This window comes from Phodopus roborovskii, unplaced genomic scaffold, assembly GCF_943737965.1.
Source record: "Phodopus roborovskii unplaced genomic scaffold, PHOROB, whole genome shotgun sequence".
NCBI classification, from domain to species: Eukaryota; Metazoa; Chordata; class Mammalia; order Rodentia; family Cricetidae; genus Phodopus; species Phodopus roborovskii.
The window spans coordinates 20,214,187-20,241,624 of record NW_026125059.1 but is presented as its reverse complement, the minus strand read 5'-3'; the positions used below and the strand labels follow the sequence as shown (position 1 = coordinate 20,241,624).

Sequence of the window (27,438 nt, the reverse complement as noted above, 5' to 3'; positions counted from 1 at the left end):
CTGGGATTAAAGGTGTGTACTACCACTGTCTAGTGGTACACACTAGTGTGTGCTGGTGTATATACCTGTGTGTATACTGGTATATTAGTGTGTAACTAGTGAGGCTAGCTCTGTGCTCTGCTGTTCAGGCAAGCTTTATTTGTTAGATCATAAACAAAAACTCACCAAACTCATCTAGGTTAGGAAAATGCCAAGTGTGGATGTCATAAGCTTAGCTGAGAACCAATGGCACCCCCTGGGTACTTGCCATACACTATCTGGTATCTCCTGCCTGAGATAATGGTCACTGAATTAGTGAATAGGAAAGGAAGCTAACTGGGACCCCCACACTCCCCAAAGTCAGAGGTAGGAAATGCATTTCAGATTCCTGGAACTGGTGAATCTTACCTGTAATAGAACTATTGTTAAAGGCAGATGAGAATCTGAATTAAAGATATTCAAGTACACAATAAAAGTTATTTCTTACCATTAAAAACATGATTTTCCTTGCCCCAAAAGCCCACTTGATGATATAAAAATGAATGGATGATGGATAATTGCTGAGGAGTGGCCTGGTAGGTCAGGCAGAGAGCAAGCTTATATCTGAGCAAGGGTTTCTGAGGGTAAGGTGCTTGCTAAGAACCCACATGAAAAAGCCAAGTGGTACCATCCTGAGTGAGGTAACCCAGTCACAAAATAACAAACATGGTATGTACTCACTCGTATATGGATTTTAGGATTACCAGCCTACAATTCACACAGCTAGGAAATCAAGAGAGACCCTAAGAGAGATATATATGGCTCCCTGGAGAAGGGGAAAGGGACAAGATTTCCAGAGCAAATTGAGAGCATGGAGGGAAGGGAAAGGGAGTTAGGAGAAAGAGAAGGGGAAAGGGGAGGGGAGAGGTGGGCATGAGGGAACAGGAAGATTGAGACAGGAAAAAAATAAAGAGAACAAGAAAAGAGATACCATAATAGAGAGAGCCATTATAGATTTAAAGAAAAATCTGGCACTAGGGAAATACCCAGAGATCTACAAGGATGAACCCAACTAACAATCTAAGCAACAGTGGAGAGGTTACCTTTAATGCTCTTTCACGATAATGACATTGATAACTACCTTATATGCTATCTTAGAGCCTTCCTCTAGTAGCTGATGGAAGCAGAAGCAGACACCCACAGTTAAACACTAGCCGAACTCCTGGAATCCAGTTACAGAGGGAGGAGTGATGAGTAAAGGGGTCAAGAGAAACCTGGAGAAACCCACAGAAACAGCTGACCTGAACAAGGGGGAGCTGGGAAACCAGCATAAGACTGACCCAGATCCCCTGAATGTAGGTGTTAGTTAGGAAGACTAGGCAATCTATGGAGCCTCTAGTAATGGACCAGTATTTATACCAGTATCTATATACAATTGGACTTTGGGAGCCCATTCCACATAGAGGGATACATTCTCAGCCTAGACACATGGGGGAGGGCCTAGGCCCTGCTCCAAATGATGACAGACTTTAAAGCAGAAAGGGGATGGGCTGGGGGCTGGGGTTTGGTGGTGATAGGGGAGAATGGGAGGGTGAAGGAACTGGGATTGACATGTAAAACAACCTTGCTTTAAATTTAAATTTAAAAAACAGAAAGAAAAAAAAAAAAAAAAAAAAAAAAAAAAAGAAAGAGAAAAAGCCAGGTGGTATATGTACACTTGGGGTAGTAGAGACAGGATTCCTGGGACTAGCTGACCAGTCAGTCTAGCCTAACTAGTGAGCTCTAACTAGTGAGAATTTCTAGCAAAAAAAACAAAAACAAAATGAGGTAGATGGTTCCTGAGGAACAATACCCAAGGCTACAACCTATCTCCACACACATGCATGAGCATGTATATACATACGATCTACATGTATACCCTAAATCCATGTATTACTCTAACCATGTATACACAATCACAAAAGAGATATGCACAAATGATAAAGAAAACAATAACAAAAAACAAAAACAAAAAACCACCCCCACTCCCCCACACGAGACCTAACCCTAACCCTAACCTAACCTAACCATATAAAATAGCTTTCAAAAATGAAGGTATGGCTTGGGGCTTAGCTCATTGCTGTCAGGGATGCACTAAAGGAAGAAGTACAGTAGAAAAATTAACCTACATAGAAGCATAGGAAGTAGGTAGAATGAAGACAATGGAGCTGGCCAGCACAAACAATGTGAAATGTACATACACATCAGTTATCAAGTCTTTTGTAGTTTATGTGGGTACGAACTAAAATGGGGAGAAGTTAGTATTTTCAGAGTCTATTTAAGTGGTAGACAATTTGTACCAGATGAACTTCATTAAGCTGTCAAAATCCTTCCAAGGTCAGTAGAAATGGGATAATACCCATTTTTGATTAATCTAAAAGAAGGTAAAATGAAAACAAAAATTAAAACCAACCAACAAACCACTTAGAAAACAAATAGTAATATGGCAGACAAGGCCCAAGAAGAGCACATTAATCCAGAGTATCTTACAGCAGTGCTACCAACATTTTAGCTAGATAATAATTCGTTGATGGAGCGCTGCCCTGAGCATTGCTGGGTATTCTTGGCCTTCTGATTTTAGATGCCATTAGCATTCTCACTGCTATGACAACAAAAAATGTCTCTAGCTATTGACAACTGTCCTTTGGAGGTCAAAAACCACTCTTGGATGAGAACCACTGGGAACATCCACACAACCCAATCAAAAACCCAGCAGGACTTTTCTAGAAAGTAATGCCAGTCACAGTGGTGCCTGCCTTAATCCATGTGCTAGGGAAGCTAAGGCAATAGCATTTTGAGTTTGAGGCTAGCTTGCATTACACAGTGAGACTCTGCCTTAAAGAAAGTAAACAAACACACACCAAAACAAGAAAGGAACATGGTTCTAAAATGGTTAAGGGAATGCAAAAGGCCTAGGTTATCAAAGACAATCCTAAAGAATGAAACTGTAGAACTCAAGATGAATATATCTGGAATGGTACAATTGCTGCATAATGGTATAAAGACATATACTCTTGGAAATAAGGTCCAGAATTAGTATCTTATGTCCAACACTGCCCAAATTTAGCTGTACAAACATGGCAAAGGTGATAGTGAAATGCAGTGGAAGAATGATCTTTTCTTTCTTTGAGACAGGGTTTCTGTATAGCCCTGGCTGTCCTGGAACTCACTCTGTAGACCAGGCTGGCCTCAAACTCATAGATTCACCTACCTCTGTCTCCCTAATACTTAAAGAGTGCGGAGGCATCACCATGCCTGGCTCAAGAATGACTTTTACAATTAAAGATGCCACATTACTTGACTCTACATATGAAGAAAAGTGTAGTCATTTCTACTTATCTATGGGGAATGTGCTGTAAGACCCCAATAGGTTCCTAAGACCAAGACTGTATCAAATTCTATACATGCTCTTCTTTTTCCTACAAATACTCACTGAGAAGGGTTAATTAGTATAGCAGGCAAAACAAACAAAAAACAAAAAAACCCAAGGACAAACAGATTAACAACAGCAATACTACAAATATGAAAATGTAGTCTATAATAAGTGATTAAGTCTATGAATGTGCTCTTTTGTCAAGACATTTGTGATCACCAACTTGACATGTAGAATCACCTGGAGAAAGTCTCAATGAGGGATGTTCAGATCAAGTTGGTCTGTAGAAATGTCTGTGCAGGATGGTCTTGATTGTCCTAAGTGATGTGAGAAAACTCATCCTATGAGTGGGTAGTGTCATTCCTGGTTTTGGGCCCTGGACTTATTAAGAGTAGAGAGAGCTGCTGAGCATTAAGCAAGCAGGCCGGCATCCATTTCTACCTGTTCTTGACTGTGGTTGTGATGTGACTAGCTGTTTCAAGTTCCTGACTTCTCTGCAGTGATGAACCATAACGTGTAATTGTAATCCTGAATAAACTCTTTCTTTCCGAAATTGCTTTTTATCAGGGTATTTTGTTGACAACAGGAATGAAACTAAGACAGTATTTTCGAATCATGGAAGTCAGACCTATAGATGAGGGACTCCCTCCTTCTCATACTAATTTAAGTGTAGAATGTTGATGGGGTATGTTCTTCTGTGTATATGCTTCTCTTATTGGTTGGTGACTAAAACACTGATGGGCTGATTGGCCAGACAGGAAGTGATGTAGCTGGGCAGAATCAGGATATAAACAGGGACAAACAGGAAATTTCTCTCTTCTCTGCAAAGACGATGAACAGTCATGATGTGGCAGGCAAAGAAGTTGCAGGTCCAGCATTTCCCCAGTAAGATAAGACAATGTGGAAATACATGGATTAATAGAAATGGGTTAATAAATAAGACAGAGCTAGCCAGTAAGAAACCCAAGCCAATGGCCAACAGCTTTATAACTAGCTTAGCATCTGTGTGTTTGTTTGGGGCTCAAGGGTTGTAGGACCTGCCAGACCATAAAGCTCATATAACAGAATGTAGAATAAAGGTAACTCCCCAAAGAACAACACTTCTGTGACTCTGCTGTGAGTAAACAACAGGGACCCCACCTCCTTCCCTGCTGCAGGTTGTACTATATAGCCTGAATTGGCTTTAGTCTTCTGCCTCCAGAGTGCTGGGATTATAGGCATAACACACCCAACTAGCAAAAATTTCTTAAATAGTATCTAAAAGACTAGTCTGGTGTCTTGCGTTTATAATCCCAGTACTTGGGAGGCTGAGGCAGGAGGACTGCACGGAGCTCAATGTCAGTATGAGCTCAATAACGAGTTTAAGGCTAGCCTGTTAAGACTCATAAAACAAAACAGAACAAAATGATTCCCCAAATAGCAGAATATAAAAACAGGATATATAAAAGGAAAACAAAGCAAAACACCCTGATGTGTTGACCATTATGAGTAAGAAATATTCATCAAAATATACTATTAAAAGCTGGAAGGTTGGAGAGATGGTGCAGTAGTTAAGAGAACTTTTGCAAAGGGCCTGGGTTTGAGTCTTGGTACCCACATGGTGGTTCACAATCACCTGTAACTCTAGTTCTAATGGATCCCATGCCCTCTCCTGACCTTTGAGGACACAGACACATGTGTGGTGCACATACATACATGCAGTTAAAACACTCACATACATAAAATAAGTAACAATAAAAGCTGGGTGAGGTAGTGAACACCTTTAAGCCCTGTACTCAGGAGACAGAGGAAAGAGAATCTCTGTGAGTTTGAGACTCTGTCTTAATTAACTACAACTACTATTTGTTAGGAGTAGATCTCCCATCAACTATTATCATTGTACATCCAACAGAAGGAGTAAAAAAGGAAAATACTGGATGCTGGTAAGAATAGGAAGCAACACAATTACTCAAGAAAATGCTTCAGTGTTAGCTAATTCTTCAGGAGAGCAGGTGTGCTCCATGATATAGTCAGTCCACACCAATATATAGCCAGCAAAGATGCATATATAATGTCCTCAGAAGATGAGTTCAGGAATATATCACCCACTGTCACCTGGCATGGAAGCTACCCAAATGTCTACCTATGGATAAACAGTGTTATCATCTCTCAATGGAATGCCAATCAGATTAAAGTTTGCCACAGCCAGACATCTAAAGAATGGGCTAAGGATCAGAAATATAAAGCAGATTTTTGTAAGGAAGATAGTATAACACATTGCTACTTTGATATGACTATAAAAGGCAATCATGTAGCTTTATGGGGTGGCCATGAAATCATGAATGTGTGACAATATGTCAATTACAGATGGAATTGTTTAGAGACTTAGAGCTGTAGAGTCCTGGATTCTACTCCTTTAAATCATAGCCCTGATTATTTAATGTAGGTTGCTGCTGTGGTTTACAAACAGGGGTCCCCCAAAGTGACACTGGGATGGATGAGGCAAGCAGAACAATTAGGAGTTCAGACAGTAGCTTAATAAACATAAGTGAGATGCCAGTTTTGATGGCACATACTGGTAGGATTTGCTGAAGGAGGTGGAGGCAGGAGGATTAAGAGCTTGAGGCCAGCCTGAACTACACATAAGCAGGTGTGGACAGCCATGATTGCTAATAGTCATCTAAAGCCTTCCTAGTTTAATGTGCCCTTCATGTCTGAGAAGCACTTGCAACTGGAGAGCATGAATCATGTCCTCCCTCTGCAAGCTTTTCTGCCTCATTTCTGAGATGTGCCATACCAACAGTGGGTGAATCCAAAGGCACACTCTGTACAGGATGCCCTGTTATCTTTTACAGACACTTTCTTGTTTGTTTGTTTTGAGACAGGACCTCTCTACATATACCAGACTATCCTGGAAGTCTTAGAGATTCACTTGCCTCTGCCTCCCAAGTGCTCAGATTAAAGGTGTGTATGCTACCAACACCCAGCTCCTTTACTGACACAGGAAAGATAAGAGGGCAGATCACAAGGCACTTACCATATAATAACAAGCAAACAACAAAAAGAGAGAGAAAAGCAGGCAAAATGAGCTCAGAAATTGGATGCCAACAGAGATGCCAACAGGAGGGATTTATATTGAGGAAGGAGAACCATACCTAAACTCCTGTCACAAAGAGGTCAGATGGAAGTAGAGATGGGACATCTAACAAGAGGTATCACCCTGTGGTGTCACTGATGAGATCACATGCTCAGGCTTTTCACTGACTGTCCCTCCTGGCCTCTGCTGGATGTGACTTCTGAATGAAGTCTTCTCATCATCCCTATCTGAAACTGCAACTCATCTTTACTCCTCACCTTTGTCCTCCCAATCTCCTTTCCCTGCCTGTTATTTTCCTTCACAGCACTTAGCACCACCTGTCAAACCAGATTACCTACCTGTTTAGTTTTGGATCATACGCAGGATCATCTCCATTCACTCAAAGGTAGGTTCTAAGAAGTGTGTTCTTTGCCTAGCTTGTTTGTGGCACTGAGTAGTATTTAATGCTGCCAACAGCTGTGACCCAAGGTCTGGCTCTCACGGGCGGAACTCTGATACAGCTGAGTGTGAACTGGATTCTGGATAAGAACCACCATACTCCTTCTCTTGGAAAGAGTTATCCATCCAGGCAGCTGATCTTAACCCTGGACGACCTGGATTTACCTGCTTTTTGTTGTTGTTGTGTTTGTTTGTTTTGTTTTTTAAAAGACAACCAGTTTTAGATTGTGGCTGTAGCTTAGACCACTTTTAGACTTAAGCCCCAAACAGGGCTTTTCTGAGGCAGGTTTCAGTCCCCATTCTCCCAGTCCTGGCTATGTGGTTTCCATAAGTTTTAGCCTACTTCAAAATAAGTAAACAAACAAACAAATTTGATGAATAATATGGTCTGCAAAACTTCTAGTCTCTAATGATTGCTGCTAGAAAGACTAGGTTTGAACCACAGAGATAGGAGTTCAAACACAAGAAGTTCCTATATAATTCCTTAATTCCTGAAGTAGTGCTTTTTTTTTTTTTGGTTTAGAAAATTGTCATCCTATGAGGCTGGACTAAGTCCTCATTGTTCAAGAGTGCTTGCTGCTCTTGAGGATCTAGTGTGATTCTACATGGTGGCTCACATGTGTGACTTTAGTTCCAGGGAATCTGCTGCCCTCTTCTGACCTTCACAGGCACCAGGCATGCATGTAATACATAGACATACATACAGGCAAACACTCATATGAATAAAATGAAAAGAAATAATCTTAAAAACAAACAAACAAACAAAAAACAAAACAACCCCAAACCACCCTATGTTAGGCACTATAGTGGGCATTTGTGTGTTGGACTTGAAGTGTGGATGTGTACATGTTTGTGTACAAGAATTCATGCATGTGGAAGGAGGCCAGAAGTCAATAGCAGATGCTTTTCCTTAACTTCACTCACTTTTATTTTTGAAATAGGGCCTGTCACTGTATCTGAAGCTCATCGACTCTGCTAGACTGGTTGGCCAATGACTTTGAGGAATTCATCTGTCTCTATCCAACAGACTCCTCCCACCTCCCTCCCCCCCCCCCAAGTATAAGCTTTAAAAAGTTTGGTGGGCTGGAGGATGATGGCTCAGAGGTTAAGAGTGCTGACTGCTCTTCCAGAGATCCTGAGTTCAATTCCCAGCAACCACGTGGTGGCTTAAAACCATCTATAATAAGATCTAGTGCCCTCTTCTGGCCTGCAGGCAAGCATTGTATACATAATAAATAAATCTTTAAAAAAAAAAAAAAAAAAAAAAGCAAAGAAAGAAGTTTGGTTTTGCTTAGCTTGTTTCTTACTCTTGGCACCAAGTGGTTATTTTACTCTGCTAATGGCCAGAGTCCAAGGTAGGTAGGTAATCTGGTTTGACAGGTGGTGCTAAGTGCTGGGAAGAAAAATAAAATACTCCCAGTGCTAGGATCATAGGTACACATCATCATTCTTGGGTTTTTAGGTGGGTGATGGGGATTGGAACCCAAGTCCTTATGTTTTTGTAGCAGGCATTTAACCTCCTTAGCCATGTCCCTAGCTCCCATGCTAGGTTTGTTTGCTTTTCTGTTGGGTCTCATTATTTAGTCATGGTTGGCCTAGAACTCACTATGTAGACCAGACTGGCTTCAAACTCACAGAAATCCACTTGCCTTTGCCTCCCAAGTCCTGGGGTTAAAGGCATACACCATTGTACCTGGCCATGCTAGATACTTTATGTCCATAAATTCATTACCCACAAACTCAAGAGCCTAAATTTTGGAAAGATGAAGTGAGGCCCATACAGGGAAAAGGTATCAGAAGATGGACTCCAAAGGCTGGTATATTCTTTATACTATACCAGGGCTTCCTAGTCTGGCTGTCCATTAGACTTAAGGGACAGTGTTAAGTTCAGCTTCCTGGGCTCCATACCAGATTTAATGAATTGAAATCAATTGGGGGGGGGTGGCAAAATGCACAGGAATTCATGGCTTTAATAGTTCACAAGGTCAGCCAAGAGTAGGAACCCTGCAACATGTAGTCTACGCAGGCTCTCCTTCTGAAAAACAGGAGTTTTGCAATGAAAGAGGTTCAACATTCCAACAGTCATATTCAGGGTGTTTGGAGAAATGCTGTCTTGAGTTCACATGATAGCTTGTCTATCTCCCCACTAAAGGACATACTCATTTAGAGCTGAAGCTTTGCCTGTGGTCCCCTCACACAATAAATGAACAAAATAAGATAGGTATCAAACTCTCAGCACACTAAAGTTCTGTTGCTTCTTGGTTGGCCTTCCTCCTAACTAGAACTGATAATTACCAACTTATAAGGTACAATAATCATTGAAAAGGATATATACACAGATATAAAAACATCAAAAGTAAATCAAATGGAATTCTAAGAGTTATTCAAGCAACCTGTGGGAAGGCTGAAAAAAGATAACAGAAACAAAAACAGAACCAAAAGGCAGGCTTGAGCTCTACCATATCAATAATTATGTTAAATGTAAACACAGAGATTGCCAAAATGGATTTAAAACCATGATGTAATTACAAGATTGTTTATAAGAAATTCACTTAATGTAACAATCAGCTAGAATGAGAGCCAAAGGACAGAGAAGATATTACCATGCAAATGTTAATTAAAGCAGTGAGAGTTACACTAGATACAGACTTCAGATCAAGGTTACCTGAAACAGAGAGGAACATCATATAATAGTTAAGGAGTAAATCTACTAAGAAATAGCACTTCCAAATCACACACACAAAACAACAGCTGACAAATGTATGAAAAATAAAAACGCTATTAAGTATACACATTCATAAGCACAGGTGGAGATATCTCCACTCCCCAGCCAACAATCAATAGCCAGGTAGAAAAATCAACAGAGACTGAAGAAGTCACACCACCATCACCCACAAGATCTATGCTATGCATATAACACTCTACCCTACAACAGCGTAATATACATTCTTTTCAAGGGCCCACAGAACAATACTAAGATAGGTCATGGGGCTAGAGAGAATGTTTAGCAGTTAAAAGTACTTGCACAAGACCTAGGTTCAGTTCCATGCATCCATATGGCAATTGAGAACCATCTGCAATTCCACTACCGAGGGATTTAACACCTTCTTCTGATCTTGGTGGGCACCAGGCACACGTGATACATACACATACATGCAGGTAAAACATTCATTTGTATAGAAGTTGAATGGGTGTTTGAGACAAGTCCTTTGTCTGATACCTGTTCTTTGTATGGACCTCACTTCATTTTTCTGAAGCTTGGGCTCCTCATTTGGTGGATGAGGAATTTATGGAGTTCAATACTGGGAACTAAACTCTGGTCCTCTGCAAGACCAGTACATCCTCTTAGCCTCAGAGCCATCTGCCCAGGCTCCAACCTCAACAAATTTAAAAGAACTGAAATCATACAGAGAATGTTCTCCAACCTTAATGGAATCACTAAGAGGGGTATTAGGAAAATCCTCACAAATGTGACAAGTAAACATGGAACAAAGAAGACACTTTAAGATAAACAAATAAAACCAAAGAAATGCACAAAACAAAAATATAGTATCTTTTTTTCTTTTCTGGGTGGCACCATACTTGTAACCCCACATCTAAGAGGCTGAAGCACCTGGGAGTGATGGTGCACATTTTTAGTCTGTCCTGAAGAGACAGATCTCTGTGAGTTCCAGACCAGCCAGGCCACACAGTTGTAGCTTAGCGGGAGAGCACTAGACTAGCATGCACAAAGGTCCAATTTCCAGTACTGTGGAGGGGAAAAAACTAAATGAGAGACAGAGACAGAAAGAGAGAGAACCCAGTTAATGAAAATAACACTTATAATCATTAAGAAGTAAATTTTTATTTATTTAATTTATTTTTGTGGGAATTGAACTCAGGGCTTCACACATGCTGGGCAAGTACTCTCTACTGAACTATATATTCCTACCCCAGAGGTAAAATTACAATACTGTTATATATTATAAAAAAGGTTCCAAACTCTCATTTCCCGAGGACCGAGGGTGGGGGGAAGGTAAACTAACCTTACAACAAGCAGAAGGAAGAAAATCATAAAGATCCAAAACAAAAACTAATGAGAAGAAAATCAACAAAGACTGGTTCTTTGAAAAGATCATCAAAACAAACTTCTAGCAAGACCAAAAGGGAAGACAGTGAGAAAAGGAGAGAGGACTGTCACGTTAACAATGATAAAATCAAATAGCAGGGCGGGTTTTGCAGAAACCATAAGAATAACACAAGAACACTATAAATAACTTTCTGAATTAATCGGACAATTCAGACAGTATTTGTCTGAGTTTTGTGACTACAACTAAATCTCAGAAGGCAGAGAACTCCCAGCTGCAGTTCCAATGAGGTTGTCATCTATGGTGGGGTGTGACTTTGGAGTGATTGTGCTGTTTCAAGATCACCCACTCCTTACCACTGAAGGCTGACTTTCACCAATGCTGTCTATAGAAAGACCTTCTGGAGCCACCACTGTAACCTACACAGGTTTGCTCACTGTGGGTCCTGTGCTGCCTATGCTTAGGAACAAATGAATCCAACTATCACTGGGGGTGTTTCTATCCTTTAACCTCCATATCTTATGCTCTCTTGTGAACTTTCCAGTGTGGACAAATACAGGGCACCTCTGCATGACTTTCATATTGACAAAGAATTTTGCTGAAAGTTATGGACGATGAAATGTCTAACACATCCCTGAAGTCAGATAAAGATGAGCGCAGTGCTGGAATGCATTTACCTTATCCATAGGTACCCCATAAGGATATATTTACCATTATTCCTGTGCCCGTTGGAGTTTTGAATATATATATTTTCATATAATAACCACTCCTAGTTCTCTCTCCCTCTCCTGTCCCTTTTTTCTCTTAGGTTTCTTCCCTTGGAGGCCAAGATTCTATTACAGTTACTATGATAAATTCCTACCCCCTGGGAGTATTATAAAAAATTAGATCCTGTCTGTTTTAGTAATTATTTGAAGAAATAACATTGATGGGAGATGTCATTTTGTAAATATGTTTCTCTTATTGGTTGATAAATAAAACACTGTGGCCAATAGGACAGCAAGATAGATGGGTCTAGGAGATGTGGAGGATTCTGGCAAGTGTAGGCAGAGAACAGTCTTGAACTGATGCCCAGAAAGAAAGGATGTGAGTGAGGCATTCTCCAATAAGAGAAGACCAGGTAGAAATACATAGGTTAGTAGTTATGGGTTAATAATTAAGACAGAGCTAGCCAATAAGAAGCCCTGGTCATCAGCCAACAATATTATAACTAATATAGCATCCGTGTGTTCATTTGGGGCTCAAGGGCCATAGACCTGCCAGATCAGAAAACTCATGCTTACATACCATAATACTATAGAAGGAAGACATCTCATTGGAACATTCATAGTAACCGCTTTCACAGAAGAATGCATGAGTATAAGTCCAGGTAAGCCAGGATATAATTTGGCAAGACAGCAATGCAGCTGGAGCACTCAAGGCCCACGTAAGCCTCAATCTGAAGAAATGCCCCTTCAAAGAATTATTATCTATCTGTACAAGGTCCCAGCCTAACCCTTATTAAGATGATAGTTTTGGTTTTGGGAAAAGCTCAGGCTAACAGAATTCTCTTTTTTAGGGAGTACAGCCTCTTTTATCTCAACTCATTAAAATGTCTTATAGTTTGGGGTGAAGGAAGGCAGGCATAAAAACATTTTTCAGTAAAGCCAGGCGTTGGTGGCACACACCTTTAATCCCAGCGCTAGGGAGGCAGGTGGATCTCTGTAAGTTTGAGGCCAGCCTGGTCTACAGACTGAGTTCCAGAACAGGCTTGAAAACAATACAGAGAAAACCTGTCTGGAAAAACAAACAAACAAAAACATTTTAACTAAGAAGACAATGAAGATTGGAGAGATAGTTCAGCAGTTAAGAGCACTCTTGCTTTTCTTGCAGAGGACCTGGGTTCTGCTCCCAGGACCCACATCCGATAGCTCACAAACACCTCTAACTCCAGCTCCAGGGAATCCAACATTTCTTTCTGGCTTCTGCAGACACCTTCACTCATATGTGTATATTACCCTCTCACCAAATACACAGAAATAAAAAATACAATAAATCTTTTTTTAAAAGGAACAATGTAAAGGTTCAGTCATGGCAGTTTTTGATAGTAACTCAGAAAGCATTCACCACACCATAAATTTGTACTCTTTTCAGACTTATGCACATAAATTCCCCTCAGTAAAGTTGTGAAATTGTATAGACAAAAATGGGCAGAAGCTTTCCAAATGAAAGTGCATTAAGAACAGAGGTGGTGGCTTAGTGGGAAAAGCACTTAGTGTGCATGCACAAGAACCCAAGTTTAAATCCCCAGCACCATGTAAAGCTGGGAACAATAGCAGCATCTGTATGTAATTACAATGCTTCTACGTCGAGATTGGAGGTAGACAGGAGACTCCCTGGAACTCTCAGGCCAGCTAGCCTGGTCAATACAGCAGCAAACAACTAAGAGACCCTGCTGCAAACCACAAGAGACTCCTATCTCAAGGTGGAAGACAAAGGCTGTCATCTGAGATTGTCCTCTGATTTCCATATGCATGCTGTGGCACACTACACTAAAATTCATACACACGTAACAGCCATACACATACACCATACACAAAGATTAAAAACTGCATTTATAAATGATCCATATTAGAATATAGCAGGTCTGCAGTTACGATTAACCATTCATGTTGTTCAACAGATGCACATTTCAGTTTCTAATAAGATTATACAACTATAACACACACACAGGGAGGGAGAGAGAGAGAGAGAGAGAGAGAGAGAGAGGCTGACTACCTTATTCTGGCTCATAGCTATAGAGGTACAAGGTCTAAGGACTGTGCTAGGTGATGGTCTTGACAAAAGACAGGGAGCGCATATGTGCGTGCAAGATTCTGGTATTCTCCTTATCATATAAAGCATTCAATCAAGGGAGCTCCACTTTAACATCCTTAATTGTTAATAATTGCAGCTGTTCCCCAAAGGCCATACCTCTAAGTGCCAAAGTGCCCACTCTTTTATCGCTCCACAATGAACATTAAGTTTCAATACCCAATGCACTAGAGGACCCTCCAGCCAAATCCCAACCACAGCACAGACCAAGTGGTTTAAATCTAATCACTGCAGTTACATATTAGGAAAGACTGCCGAAGAAGTTTTGCAACTTTTGTGGAAAACAAGTTTGTCACTAAAAACTTCACCAAAAAAGAGAAAAAGAATTCACTACCAAATTTTAACCAACATTTAGAGATGAATAAACTCTGATTTTGCACAATATAGAAAGAGAAATGGAAGAAACACTTCCCATTTTCTGAAGTCAGTAGGATGCTGGCATACAACTAAAGACCAAGGCCAGGGCCAGGCTTTAATTCCAGTACTTGGGAGGCAGAGGCAGGAGGATCTCTGTGAATCTAGGGATCTAGACAGTAAGAAGGCTCAGCAGGCAAAAGCACTTCCATCAAGCCTGACAATGTGAGTTTTCCAGCCCCACGTGGTAGGAGTGACCTTACTCTGAAAAGCTGTTTTCTGATCTCAACATGGGCATGCACGTGGGCACACACACAATACACTACATACGCATAAACACACAAAATAAATAAACATTTACAAAAACATTTTAAGGTGTTTAAGGGGGTAGGGTTACTGAAGAAATGGCTCAGTGGGTAGAGGTGCTTATACCAAGCCTGACAACCTGAATTCCATCCCAGGCCCCACATGGTGGAAGGAGAGAACCAACTCCTGCAAACTGTCCCAACAGCCACAGAGTGCTAGGCATGCATGTGTGAACGCACACACACAAAATTAATTAACGTAAGCAGCAACAACAAAAACCTAAAGAGTAATTTCCTTCATGTCTGCATACACAAACTCTAAACTAAATAACAGGATACCCACTTTAGCAGTACATAAAAAGCTATAGGTTACATCAAAGCGAAGTTGTTCTGAAGATTCAAGGCTGGCTCAGGACTTGGTCATCAACCCCTAGAATGTAGAGTAAAGAAGCTAAGTTGCATAATCGCATCACCTACATCTTCCGGACCTCTCAAGGGTAACCTGTCCTAAGCCTCAGCCTCTTTCTGCACCTTCTCCCTTAGGACTCTTACATTTTTATCTGTAGCCCAGAACTTGCTCTTGAACTCCAGGCTGATAAGTTCAATTGCCTATGTATCTACAGACAGGTAGCCCTCTGTACCTGTGAGCTCTAAACCACCAATTCAACCAAGCACAGACCAAAAATATTTGGTTAAAAAGAAAAAAAAAGCCTGCAATTGTACTGAATATGTACTCTGCTTCTTAGTGTTATTTATTCTTTAAAAACCTGTGTAACAACTTTGTTGTTATTTGAGACAGAGTTTCTCTGTGTAGCCCTGGCTGTCCTGGAACTCACTCTGTAGATCAGGCTTTTATTAAACTCATAGAGCTCTGCCTGAATGCACTGCCACCTCCCAGCCCCATGTAACAACTCTAACAAATCATTTACATTGTACTATACATGAATTAAGAGATATGTGGCACCTGTGTGGTGGTGCAAGTATCCTGGAACCTGTTCCCCAGACACTGACCAGTGATTGGTTCCCAGATAAGTATTTTCAAACATGTTCACCCTGTCCTTTTCAGCCCCCCTCCAATTGCTTCTCTCTCTCTCTCTCCCTATCTATCTCCCCTCCCCCCTTTTAACTCAGTAAACAGAAATTCCATCCCTCTAGTTGCTTTTCAGTATTGGGGCCACCTCAATCCTTGTCTTCTTTCATGCCCAAACACAGCCTGCCAGCAGATCCTGTTATCTCTTCCTGTAAAATATCTTCATATTCCATCCTTTTCCTACTTCCTCCAATGGTACAACCCTGGTCTGAGTCATCCTTTTAATCCTTTCACCTGGGTTATGCAAATGTAACAATAGAGTGCAAGAAAATACAGTGGAATAAAATGCTCTGCCTTCAATTGCTACTGTCCATTCAGAGAATCGTTAAATCCTTACTTGTGCCTTCATGTGCCCATGTGACATGGTTCTTCCATACTCTTCTGGGTTCATGTCTAGCTACCCTTCTGATTTCTACCACTCTGGTTACAGCATCTTTTCTACTCCTCAAAATTGCAAAGGTTTGAAGTTGGCTTTCTTGATACCTGGAAAGACGGCTTAAGTCTAATTCTTTGCAAGCTGACCAAATATTTACTTTATCCTCTCTGAAGGGCACATATAATACATTCCTATGTGACCAACTTATATATTTCCCAACCCCCATGTATTCTCTACTCCCCTTGGCTTCCTGGATTTTTACGCAAAGCCCTCATCATTTTTGATTCATTTTATATTTTCATATCTGTTTTCTACCTTCTCTAGCAGAAGGTAAGCTCCCAAGGATAGGGATGTTTCATGTTTGCCTAGAAACAGTGCTTCAGACACAGGTGCTCAAAAATGATTTATTGAATGAAAGAACCTTTGGCTAAGGTGGAGAACTTGGGATCAGGCGACCTCGATTGAATCCTAGTTTTGCCATTTTCTTGCTATGCCTGAGCAACTTCTGATAGTTTTATTTGTTCTCATTATCAAATGGTGATGACAATCCCCACTCCAGAGCACTGTTGTTAAGGATTGAGATTTAGAAGTAGTAATGTGATGGATACATAAGATTCAGTACAAGGGTACTTAGTACATGACTGTTCATAAATACTCAGCCATTGTTTAGATGAAATCTCAAAAGCCCTAGCCTTTTTTTTTTTTTTTTTTTTTTTTTTTTTTAAAGGCAGGGTCTTACTGTAGTTCTAGCTGGACTAGAGTTCACGATATAGTCTAGGCTGGCATCGAACTCCCAGAGATCCACCAGCCTTTGCCTCCCAAGTGCTGGGATTAAAGGTGCACCACCACAGCTAGTTCAAAAGTAGGTGTTGACTTTTGTTAATTCATTCAATCAGCTGTGAACTCAGCTTTGATCCCATATGCTGGGACACCCTAAGATACACTTTCTTCACTCAGATCTTAGCTATGTGGTTTTGGAACTTACGTGCTCACTATACTTCTCTAACCTTTTCTTTCCTCGTTTGTTAAGCCATGAGTCTTTGAAAAGTGTCTAACACAGCAATTTCTCACTGTGCTAGCTATGATCGTGATGTAGTCCAGGTGAGGGGTCAAAGCATGTATACCAGGAACAAAGCAATTAAGAAAACCAGGCATTGACTATAGGAATGTCTTCCGGGCTAGGCTGGCCCCACAAATAAAAAAACTAACAAGCATTAGGGAAGTTGTAGGTACTGAGGCCAGAGGAAGATGTCAGATGTCCTGGCTCAATCGCTCTCCATCTTATTCCTTTGAGACTGGGTCTTTCATTGAACCTGGAGTTAAGCTGGCAACTAGAAAACTCTTGGGATCTTCCTGCCTCAGCCCCATAGCAATGGAGTTAACAGACCTGGCCCACCAACGTGGGCTTTTAAATGAGTACTGGGATGGGAACTCAGGTCCTCATTCTGGAACAGCAAAACCTCTAACCCTTGGAGCCATTTTCGATACAACAGAGGATGTAATTCCATGATTTAAGCAAGCAATTGAGCCGGAGTCTCAGGTGAGGAAAGGGACATCACTTCCGAAGACAGAACAAGAGGGAAGGTGTGGAGATCTGCAAAGGGTACGTGTCTTGAAGGAACCAGAGGAGCGCGGGGGGGGGGGGGGGACCAGGGGGGAGGGGTGTGTGTGCGCGCACCAGGCGCGGAGGGGCATTGTGGCCTGGGCCAGCCACCTGAGCGACGCGGCCCTTCCCACACCCAGGCCCCGCGCTTTCTGCCTCAATGTCCCCTCAGAATCCACTCGCTTCTGGATGCTTCTAAACTGCTGAACTCCCTCTCGCTCCCGCCACTCTTACCTCGTCTTCCAGTCTTTCCCTCACTCTCCCGCCTCCTGCGCCTAGACGGAAGTGACGAATAAGTAGAGCGCCGCGCCGCGCCAGAAAGGTTCTGCGGAGCGGGAGAAAGGGTTCCGTGAGGCTTACTGCGCCGGCGCGCGGGCGCGAGCGGTTAAAGCGCCTTTCGGTGACCGAGGACCTGGAATTGTTTCCACGGCCTGCGCCTTTCGAAGTGCCCTGAGCGAGGCCCAAGGAAACTGCTGCCTCCCAAGGATCGTTTTCCTCCGGCTCCAAAGCCTCTCGGCGCCCGGCTGTGGCCCTTGCCCTTTGACCCCGTGGCGGCGGGGTGAGAGGTCGGGTGGCCATCTTGTGGCGGCGGCGCGGGTGGCTGTTACTGCGGAGACCTGTCCCCTCCCCCAGCCTGATACCCCTAGCTGTCTGTCAGTCGGCGGAGAGCCACGCAGCCTGTCAGGGGAGGCCTGGGCCGAGTGCGGTCGATCTCCCCGTCTCACCGGGTGGCCCAGGCCGCTCCTCACCGTCGCCACCATGTCCTCCTTCTCAGAGTCAGCGCTGGAAAAGAAGCTTTCAGAGCTGAGCAACTCTCAGCAGAGCGTGCAGACCCTGTCCCTGTGGCTCATCCACCACCGCAAGCACGCAGGACCTATCGTCTCCGTGTGGCACCGCGAGCTCCGCAAAGGTGATCACCCCCACCCCTGGGCTCTCCCGTGGCTGTGTTCCCCAGGCCCCTCTAGCTTTGCAGGCCCGGGTCTCTGAGATTGGAGACAATGTTATTGCATTTCTTGGAGAGGGAAACTGAGGCCCAGTAAGGGTAGAAGACATTTATCTGAGGTTCCAAGGCTCAAATGTCCGGACTTGGAGTTAATTAAGCTGCTTTTCTCCTCAGCACCGCCCCTCACCACACACACACACACACACACACACACACACTTGGCGACAGGTTTTTCGTTTGTTTTGTTTTTTAAATTTTGGCTGTGCTTGGAGCTGGGAGCATTATGCACCAGAACCTGTTGGGGGCATTTGGAGTAAGATCCATCGGCCTCTGGTCGGACACTCTACACTGAGACCTGGTGCAAACACTTTCTAGCTTAGTAAATTGGGCATGTTTCTTCATAGCCCTGTGTCTGTGTATTCTTACCTGTAAAACGGACACAAAGTTAGTGTACTTACAAAGCTTCTACTCCATGTCAGTCACTGCCCACAGTCTTCAGAACAGCCCTGTAAATTGGGGAGCCTTCTGCACTTGCCACTAAATTCAGACTCAGAATGTGATGTTCATTGAGTGAGCTCTCTGCCTGTTACTTTCCAGGCCCTGTGTTGGACACTTAATAGCAAGTTGTTTCTGACATCTATTTGAAAGTTTCCTTCTGTAGAAAATGGAGATGGTGGCTTTATCATGTGCCACTGTATGTAGTTTGCTTTTGTTTTTGCTTTAGGACAGGGCCTCACTATTTATTTTGCATTGCCTGGAATTCCCTACATAGACCAGGTTGGCCTCAGAGATCTACCTGCTTCTGCCTCCCAAATGCTGGGATTAACAGCATGTGCCACTATACTCAGTGGTTCTTTTTGTTGTTTTTCTTTTTCATTTCTCTGGGCTTTTTGAAGTAGGAATTTTGAAAATGGGGAAACCCCAGGGTCCACAAAGCCGATTGTGGTAAGAAGCCAGGATAATCCAGGAAACATTTTTAGTGTGCTGTAGGCACAGTGCAGGCTTGCAGTAGGAGTGAGTTAGGACTGTTGATTGCCCAGTGTTCGACTTGGTGTCTGCATTCAGGTTGCTGCACCTGGTGTGGAGCAGTGGGCACAGCACATACAATGTTAGTGCACACTGTGCTGGGCTCCTTAGCAGAAGGCTGAAGAATTGAAGTTTAGTGGAAAGTAACTCCATGTGTGTCTCTACTCCGAGGTAGCACCCTTTGTTGTAGATGAGGAAACTGGAGTGGACAATGGTGTATTCAAGGGTTTGACCTGGAGAGGCTATGCAGGCACCAAAATCCAGGAGACTAGACTCTAGGCCTCTTGTAAAACCTCCCAGTTATAATTTGCTCTATTGAGATAGCTCTTCAGCTCTCTTGGGGCAGTTAGGTAGAGCCTGGGGTTCCCAGTCTGCAGTATCAAACTATATATATCTACAACATCTGTGGAGATGAGCAAACTGCCAATGACCTCTGCTGAATTGTGCATGGTAGAATCTCTTGGTTATCTTGAAATTGTCAGCCCATCTCAGCCTTCTTTTGTGAAGCCATCTCAATTACTTACTGTACCCTGTTTGAATTCCTGAAAAATAGCAATTTAGAGAATACTTTCATTTCTGAAGCTCCTTTATCTCTAATCTTATCTGATAGAGTCTTCTGTAGCAAGAAGTCTGCCATTCCTATCCCTATTTTATAGATACAGCAAGATCCATTGCTTGTTCAGGGGTCTGTAGCGAGGACGTGGGCCCAGGGAGAACCCATATCCAAGACTTGGGTTTTTTTTTTTTTTCAAGTACCTAGTGCCTCATTGATCTTAATGAGTGAAAGTGGTCTGAGTGTGCTAGCTTTCCTCGATTGAATATTCTTTCCCAATCCATCACACCATTTACTTTTACTTCATGTTTGGTTTATGTCTTTTTCACTAGGTTTGTTTTGATCGGAGCCTTCTAATGTGCTTAGAATTGCATCTATTACCTAGTTAAAATTAGTTTAGCAGTTTAGTTGTGCCTCTGATAATGTTTCTGTATTTGAGCTATCTGAGGCAGCCTCAGTATTGTAGTGTGTTTTCCACAGGGTAACCACGTACTGCACTTTGGCTTTTGACCATTTAAAGGGGCGACAAAGGAACTGCAAAATAAAATGATTGAAGATTCAGTTCCCCGGTTTTAGTAGCTCAGTCAAGTGTTGACTGGCCACCCATGGTGATGGCTACCAGATTGGGTCTTGCAAAATTGGAGTTCTTCCTCAAGCATTGAGATTTGTGTTCATCTCCTATCCAGTTTCTCTTGTGAGCTGAAAATGTCCCCACACTAAAGTAGAAAGGGCTTTGTACTCTGATGTCGAAACTGACTAGCCCCTTGCATTCTAACTCACCCTGAGTTTTTAAAAATGGCCTTTTGTGCTTATGGAGAAGTTGTTTTCCCCATCTAAGACATTGCCACTGCCTTTGAGTTGTCATCAAAGTACTTATGAGCAGTACAAAAATGATTTCTTCTCACTTAGGAATTGCTTTTGTTTTTAATATGTTACTTTCTTTATACTTTCTTGGAATTTCTAATTGGTCCGTTTAGATTGTAAGCAGAACTTCTCTTCCTTATGGAATATTTTGGTATTACAATGCTGTTTGACGATTGTTTTATTTTTTTGAGACAGAAAATTTTTTTTTTTCCTTCTCATTATATAGCCCTGGTTGGCCTGGAACATGCTATATTGACTGGGCTGGCTTCAAATTCTCAGAGACCTGCCTGTTTTTGCCTCCCAAATGCTAGGATTAAAGGCGCGCGCGCGTGTTTGTGTGTGTGTGTGTGTGTGTGTGTGTGTGTGTGTGTGTGTGTGTGTGTGTGTGTGCGCGCGCGCCAGCCACCACACCCTGGCCAAGATGATTTTTTATGGTGTTTGTTTGTTTGTGGCCACAATGTAAATAAATAGTTCCTTTTTTCCAGAATACTTTGTAGCCTCTCTCTACACATCAAAAATGTTTTGATTAGCCAATCCTTTAAGCTTTACTCAGCAACTAGTTCTACTGGTTTTGAATGGGCTTTGATAGGAGGTGTCATATTTATTGCCACCCAGAGTTGGAGTACTGGGATGTGTGTACTGTGTGTTTGGCTTTGTCATAGCGCTGCTATACACAGGGTACTTGTATTGCTTTTTTGGGGTACTCAATGTGATTTAGGCCCTGGAACTTTAGTTTTAGGCAGTTTGAGCTGCCATGTGGGTTCTGAGAATCAAACTTGGACCATCTCTGGAAGAGCAGTGAGTCTGCTCTTTTTGTGAGATAGGGTCTCAATATGTAGCCCCAGCTGGTTGGGAACGCACAGAGATCTGCCTTCCTCTGCCTCCCAGGTGCTGTGATCAAAGGCATAAGTCATACACAGCTGTAGCAGTGATCCCCCCCACTTAAATCAAAATAATAGTTAGTTATTATTTCTTTATAAGCCATAAAAGGAAAAGCTGTACTGAGTGACCAAAGCATATACCCTGAGTCTTGGGTTACCTAATCAGATGCTTATCAGAAGAACCAAGGACTTTTAGTGTGTCTAAGTCAAGTATTATATTCTTCTTTTCTATTTTCACTCTTGATTTTTATTCTGTCTAACTTATTGCACTTTCATTGCATCATTTTTTAAAGTTAGGTTTTTTTTTTTTTGAGGTTATAATATAATCACATCATTTCCCCTTTCCCTTTCCTCCCTCCAAACTTTCCCATATGCCCCTTGCTCTCTTGCAAATATATAGCCTCTTTGTTTTGTTTGTTTTGTTTTTTGAGACAGGGTTTCTCTGTGATACAGCTCTGGCTATCCTGGAATTCCCTTTGTAGATCAGGCTGGCCTGGAACTCACAGAGATCTGTCTGCCTCTGCCCCCTAAGTGCTGGGTTTAAAGGTGTGTGCCACCACACCACCATGGCTTTTTTTTTTTTTTTTTAATTGTTGTTACATGCTTATATATACACACATAAATATATTTCTAAGTAACACCAGCTCTGGCTGTATAATGTACTCATATGTACGTTTCAGGGCTGACCACTTGGTTTTGGATAACCAGTAGCTATGCTCTTCACTGAGAAAGACTTTCTCCCTCTCTCCTCAGCATCCCTTAGTTCCCGGTAGTTCTTTATGTAGGGTGGAGACCTCAGGGTCTCTCCTCTGTCCATGTTAGCATGTCTGCTGTTGTCCTTGTTCAGCTCATAAGTTAAGTTTAGGCAGTCACAGTGAGGCTATGGGTATAGACTTAGACTCGTAAGGCTGATCTGAGCCTTAAGTGCAGGGTTGGTAGTTTTGTTTTTTGTAGATGAGAATGGACTTTGCAACTGTGTTTTGATTGGTTGTGGTTTCCTGTAATGGTTTCCATCCATTGCAAAGAAAAGTTTCTTTGGTGGGGTTGAGGACTACACTTATCAGGCCCTGGAGAAGAATGTACAACTATAGGAGCGTTCTTAACTGCTGAGCCATCTTTCCAGTCTTGTTATAATCCCACGTTTGTAACAAGACATTGTGTGTGTCAACTATTGATGCTTTTATCTTGACCTTTTTTTTTTTTTTTTTTTTTTTTAAACAGCCTCAGTATGTAGTTCTGACTGCCTAGGAACTTGCTAGTTGTAGGTAGATCAGGCTAGCTTCAAACTCATGATTTTCTTGCCTTTGTCTTCCCAGGATTGAAGGTATGCACTACTCAGTATGCCTGGGTTTGTTTTGCTTTTGAATAATCATTATAACAGCTATAGATTTTCCACAATCTCCTCGGGTAATTATCTAAATTAGGTTATTACTAGATGACTAGTGTAGTTTACTATCTCCCTGTCTAATTCTGTGAGCATTTTAGGGTATAGTTTAAACTTTAGTGTGCAGCGAGGCATATTTATTGAGACTGTCTCAACAAACAGAACAACTGTAATGTGCTTTTAAAACTTTTTAATTTGGCTTATTCTGTAGCTGAGTTTGTTGGTTTGGTTTGGTTTGATTTTTGCCTTTTTAAGACAGGATTTCACCTTGTAGCCTTGGCTGTTCTGGAACTCATTTTGTAGGCCAGCCTAGTCTTAGACTCGCAGAGATCTGCCTGCCTCTTCCTCCTGAGTGCTGGGATTAAAGGTGTGTGCCACCACTGCCAGGCTTGTAGCTGAGTTTTAAAAGGTCAGATCTTCTACCTGCTGTGCTTTTCAAAAGTGTTCTTTGAGAGCAGTGGAGTAAGGACTAGGTACACTGTTGTGTAAAAGTTGGTTTAAATATTGCTAGAGTTTTCTCTTTAGCACAGAAGAAAACTTAGTGTTTTGAAACATCTTATTATATTCATACTTATTTCTTTTAAAAGAAAACTGGGACCAAAAATGGTAGTGATATAACTTTAGAGTTAAGAACTTAAGTGCATAGAAGCCAGAAAATTCAGAAATGTTCCCCAAACAGTGGTAACTCAGGTGTATTGCGCGAAGCTTTTATGGTTTAATATACGATACCATATAGAGTAAGAGGAAATAGTATATTTTGTATGTGTAACAGAGAAGAATTATGGCTTTTGTGAGAGCCATGATTTTGCATATTCAGTTTTGAGATGTGTGTAAATTTTCAACAATAATACAGCATTTCTGCATGCTTGTGTTTGAGACAAACATTCATTGGTATATCTAGAGAGTCTTTTGGACTATAGAGTCAGTATCATTGGCTGACTATAGTTACTGACATATCAAAGAAAGATTCTCAGTTGAGAGCATCAGTTGCAAGATTTTCTTTCAAAGTTGAATCCTAACTCAGTGTTTCACTCTAGAATGTTTGGTAATGAAGATTGTATTTGAAGCAGACACCCCCAAAGTACAGTGAATGAACACCTTGGTTTAGCATTAAGATTGACAGCTTATTTTTAAGAATTTTCCTTGAATTATCTTCATTTCTGCTGCCAATTAGTTACCCAGGTTAATGTAACACAAAAATGAAGCTGATGTGTTTCATTCTTCCCCCAAAATTGTATTCCTAGATGTGCATGATAGAAACTTGAAGGGGTCCTTTATTTTATTCCATTGTTTTATTCAGATACTTACTTTACTCTGAGAGGCTAACACTCACCTATGTTCGTGTGTGTGTGTGTGTGTGTGTGTGTGTGTGTGCGTGTGTGCGTGCGTGTGCATGTGTGTGTGCTTACTTCCTTATGTGCAGGTTCATATGTGTGTGGAGGCCAGAGGTTGATGTGTCCTCCTTAATCACTATCAACCTTATATAGCAGGTTAGGAACTCTCACTTAAACCCAGAGTTCAGCAATTGGGCTAGCTAGCTGCCAGACCCAGAGAACCCACCTCTACCTGGCATTTTATTTGGGTGCTAGGGATCCAAATTCCAGTCCTCATGTTTGTGTTACAAGTGCCTTCCTTACCTGCTGAACCGTCTTCTCATCCGTAATGTTCTTAAGAATATCCTAACAATCACTAATTAGAATTTTGGTGTAAGTTAAATTGTCCTTTCTTCTTTTTTTTTCCAGCCAAATCAAATAGAAAGCTTACTTTTCTGTACTTAGCAAATGATGTCATCCAAAACAGTAAAAGGAAAGGACCTGAGTTCACGAGAGAATTTGAATCTGTCCTTGTGGATGCTTTTTCTCACGTTGCCAGGTATGTTTTCCATGTGGGGGCTTTTGAATTTTGCACTTCTTTGTTCTGTTGTTTTTGTGATATCCTTTATAAACTGACAACTTTGTACTTTACAGAGTGTTGTGATGGGCAAATTATGGCTTTATGTTTTTTCTAGGCTCTTAACTATCATCTAGACATGTAAACATTTTGCAACACTAAAGAGATTCATTCTGGTACCAGAAACACATCTCCCCCCGCCTCCCCCATTTCACCTGCTGAATTTCTTTCTTGGATATATTTTCCATGGCTGAGTTGTCTCATTAGCTTATGATCAAAAACCAGAGCTAGTAGTACGAAGGAGCCTTTTAGTAATGTCTCTTCAATAGCAGAAATTGGTTACTGAGACTTCTTTATTCCCTTCTCGATTTCTAGTTGGCTAAAAATAGTAGTCATTACTGTCACTACAAAAATAGTCATTATACGTGTGGAAAAGTAGATGCTTGAACCGGATTGTAGTGAGTCTGCTACTCGAATTGCAGAGAATGCTGGACTGTGGAGAACTCAGGCAGCTGGGTGGAAAGCTCACACTGGTTAAAACTTTACGTCACTTGTGCTCATGTTCTCTTTTTGTTGTGGGTTCAAGTGAGATTCCCAGGAGGAAAATTGTGCTTTTTGTTTATTTCGTACATTGTTATGTTTGTAAGTATGCACAAAAAAATACACAAATCTTTGCCAACAGAAATGGGGAGGAATAAAAATGAGACTAGTGGTTTAAACAAAAAATGTTCTGGGTTCAAAGAAGGTGTGAGTAAAAGGACTTAATTAAGTGTGAAGTTAAGTCTGTGTTCCTTGAAGGATTTGAAATGTTCAAAGGAATAAAATTAGGAGTCCAAAATTATAAAAGCCACATTTAGCTTTCTAAAGCTGGAAAAGATTTTTGCTTGTACCTGTGGTCCTGGCTTTGCTGCACGTGGGCATGGAAGAATCTTGAAACAGCTGGTAAGCTTAAAGTAGACCACTGGCGCAGCTATCAAGGATTGGAGCCAGGGATTTGTTGTTTCGATAAGGCTTAGTTAGGTGCCTTAGGTATTATTGCTCTGTCTCAGTGGCTTCGGCTGCGTAAGTTAAGTTTTTGAGCCCAAGTTTCCTACCTATTTAAAATGCAATCAAACTTCTTATCTCTTAGTGATTGTGATTCCTAATAGGATGAGAAGTTCCGTAAGATCTGGTCCACATTTTACTTAATTGTTTCCATGCACTACACTCCCAATAGGGAAGAACTCTTTCTTTTACTAGCTCCAAAGCTGCATACCTTGTAATGCCTAGTACACACACAGCCTTCAGTTCAGGAAATGCATTCACATAGCCTTTCACAGGGCTTTCCAAGACCTAGCAGCACTGAGGTCTGGTGCTGAGTAGGGATTTAGTAAATATTTGTTGATTGAATTAGGATAATAGTGACTAATTGGGGAAAAAGATCTGGTTTAAGGAATTACCCTTCAGGGGTAGTAAACTACATTTTTATTTAAATTTTTTACTGTCTTAAATTAGAAAAAGACAAGTAGAAAGCCTTGTCTAGTTATGTGGATACATCTTAAACTAAACAGATGCCAGGTTTATGACAATGTACTCCTGTAATTCCAGTACTCAAGAGGCCAGCCTGGGCTATGTAGTGAGATCTTGTCAATCAATAAATAAATAAATAAATAAATAAATAAATAAATAAAATGGAAACAGGAGGTATTGAAAAAATATCTGGGCATAGTCTTCCTGACTTTCCCTAGCTCCTGTCTGCATTCCAGTGCTTAAGGTCCAGTTTGGCCCATGTTTCTTGGCTTCTCTCCTTCACCCCATCATTAGGACAGAAAGTACAAAAACTACTTTAATACTAATGGAAGTTATCAACCAAAAGTAATTTCCTATGTGCGCAGGATGTGCTTTTGCTGTGGCCAAATGGTGAACAAAAGTGGATGATCCATTAATCCTCAAATTGATTATCAATATTTTTATGATGCTTTTATTCCTAAGCAAAAAAATCTTTGAATTCAGAGAAAGCTGAATGTTCATTGATATGGGATGTCCTTCTGTGTGCTATGAATATGTGTTGCTTTTATTGGTTGATGAATAAAGCTGTTTTGATCAATGGCCAGGAAAAGTATAGCTAGGTGGGAAATCCAAACAGAGATGCAGAGAGAAAGAAGGCAGAGTTAGGGAGAAGACATGTAGCTGCTGAGGAACAAGCAAGATGTACGGTAACAAGCCACGAACCTCATGGGAAAATATATAGAATATTAGAAATTGTTTAATTTATATGTAGAAGTAAGAAGCCTGAGCCATCAACCAAACAACTATAATTAATATTAAGCCTCAGAATGATTATATAATAAGTGGTTGCGGGGACCAGTGGGTGGGACCGGGTGAG

General features: G+C 41.4%; 2 protein-coding genes across 3 annotated transcripts in view; one reads left to right on the top strand and one right to left on the bottom strand.

The window, feature by feature from the left end:
- Tti1 (TELO2 interacting protein 1) overlaps positions 1-17,875 on the bottom strand; it is a 47,479-nt gene extending 29,604 nt beyond the window's left edge. The window contains exon 1 of the mRNA XM_051187578.1: positions 17,767-17,875. The gene's annotated coding sequence lies outside the window, so the exon portion shown is untranslated. The remainder of the gene's footprint in view (positions 1-17,766) is intronic.
- Rprd1b (regulation of nuclear pre-mRNA domain containing 1B) overlaps positions 17,876-27,438 on the top strand; it is a 48,730-nt gene continuing 39,167 nt past the window's right edge. Inside the window, exons 1-2 of one of the 2 annotated variants that reach the window (XM_051187620.1) lie at positions 17,876-18,442; positions 24,926-25,055. In XM_051187620.1, the coding sequence (XP_051043577.1) occupies positions 18,292-18,442; positions 24,926-25,055 (281 nt within the window). In that variant the 5' untranslated portion in view covers positions 17,876-18,291. The remainder of the gene's footprint in view (positions 18,443-24,925; positions 25,056-27,438) is intronic. The other variant, XM_051187614.1, reaches the window with a different exon arrangement.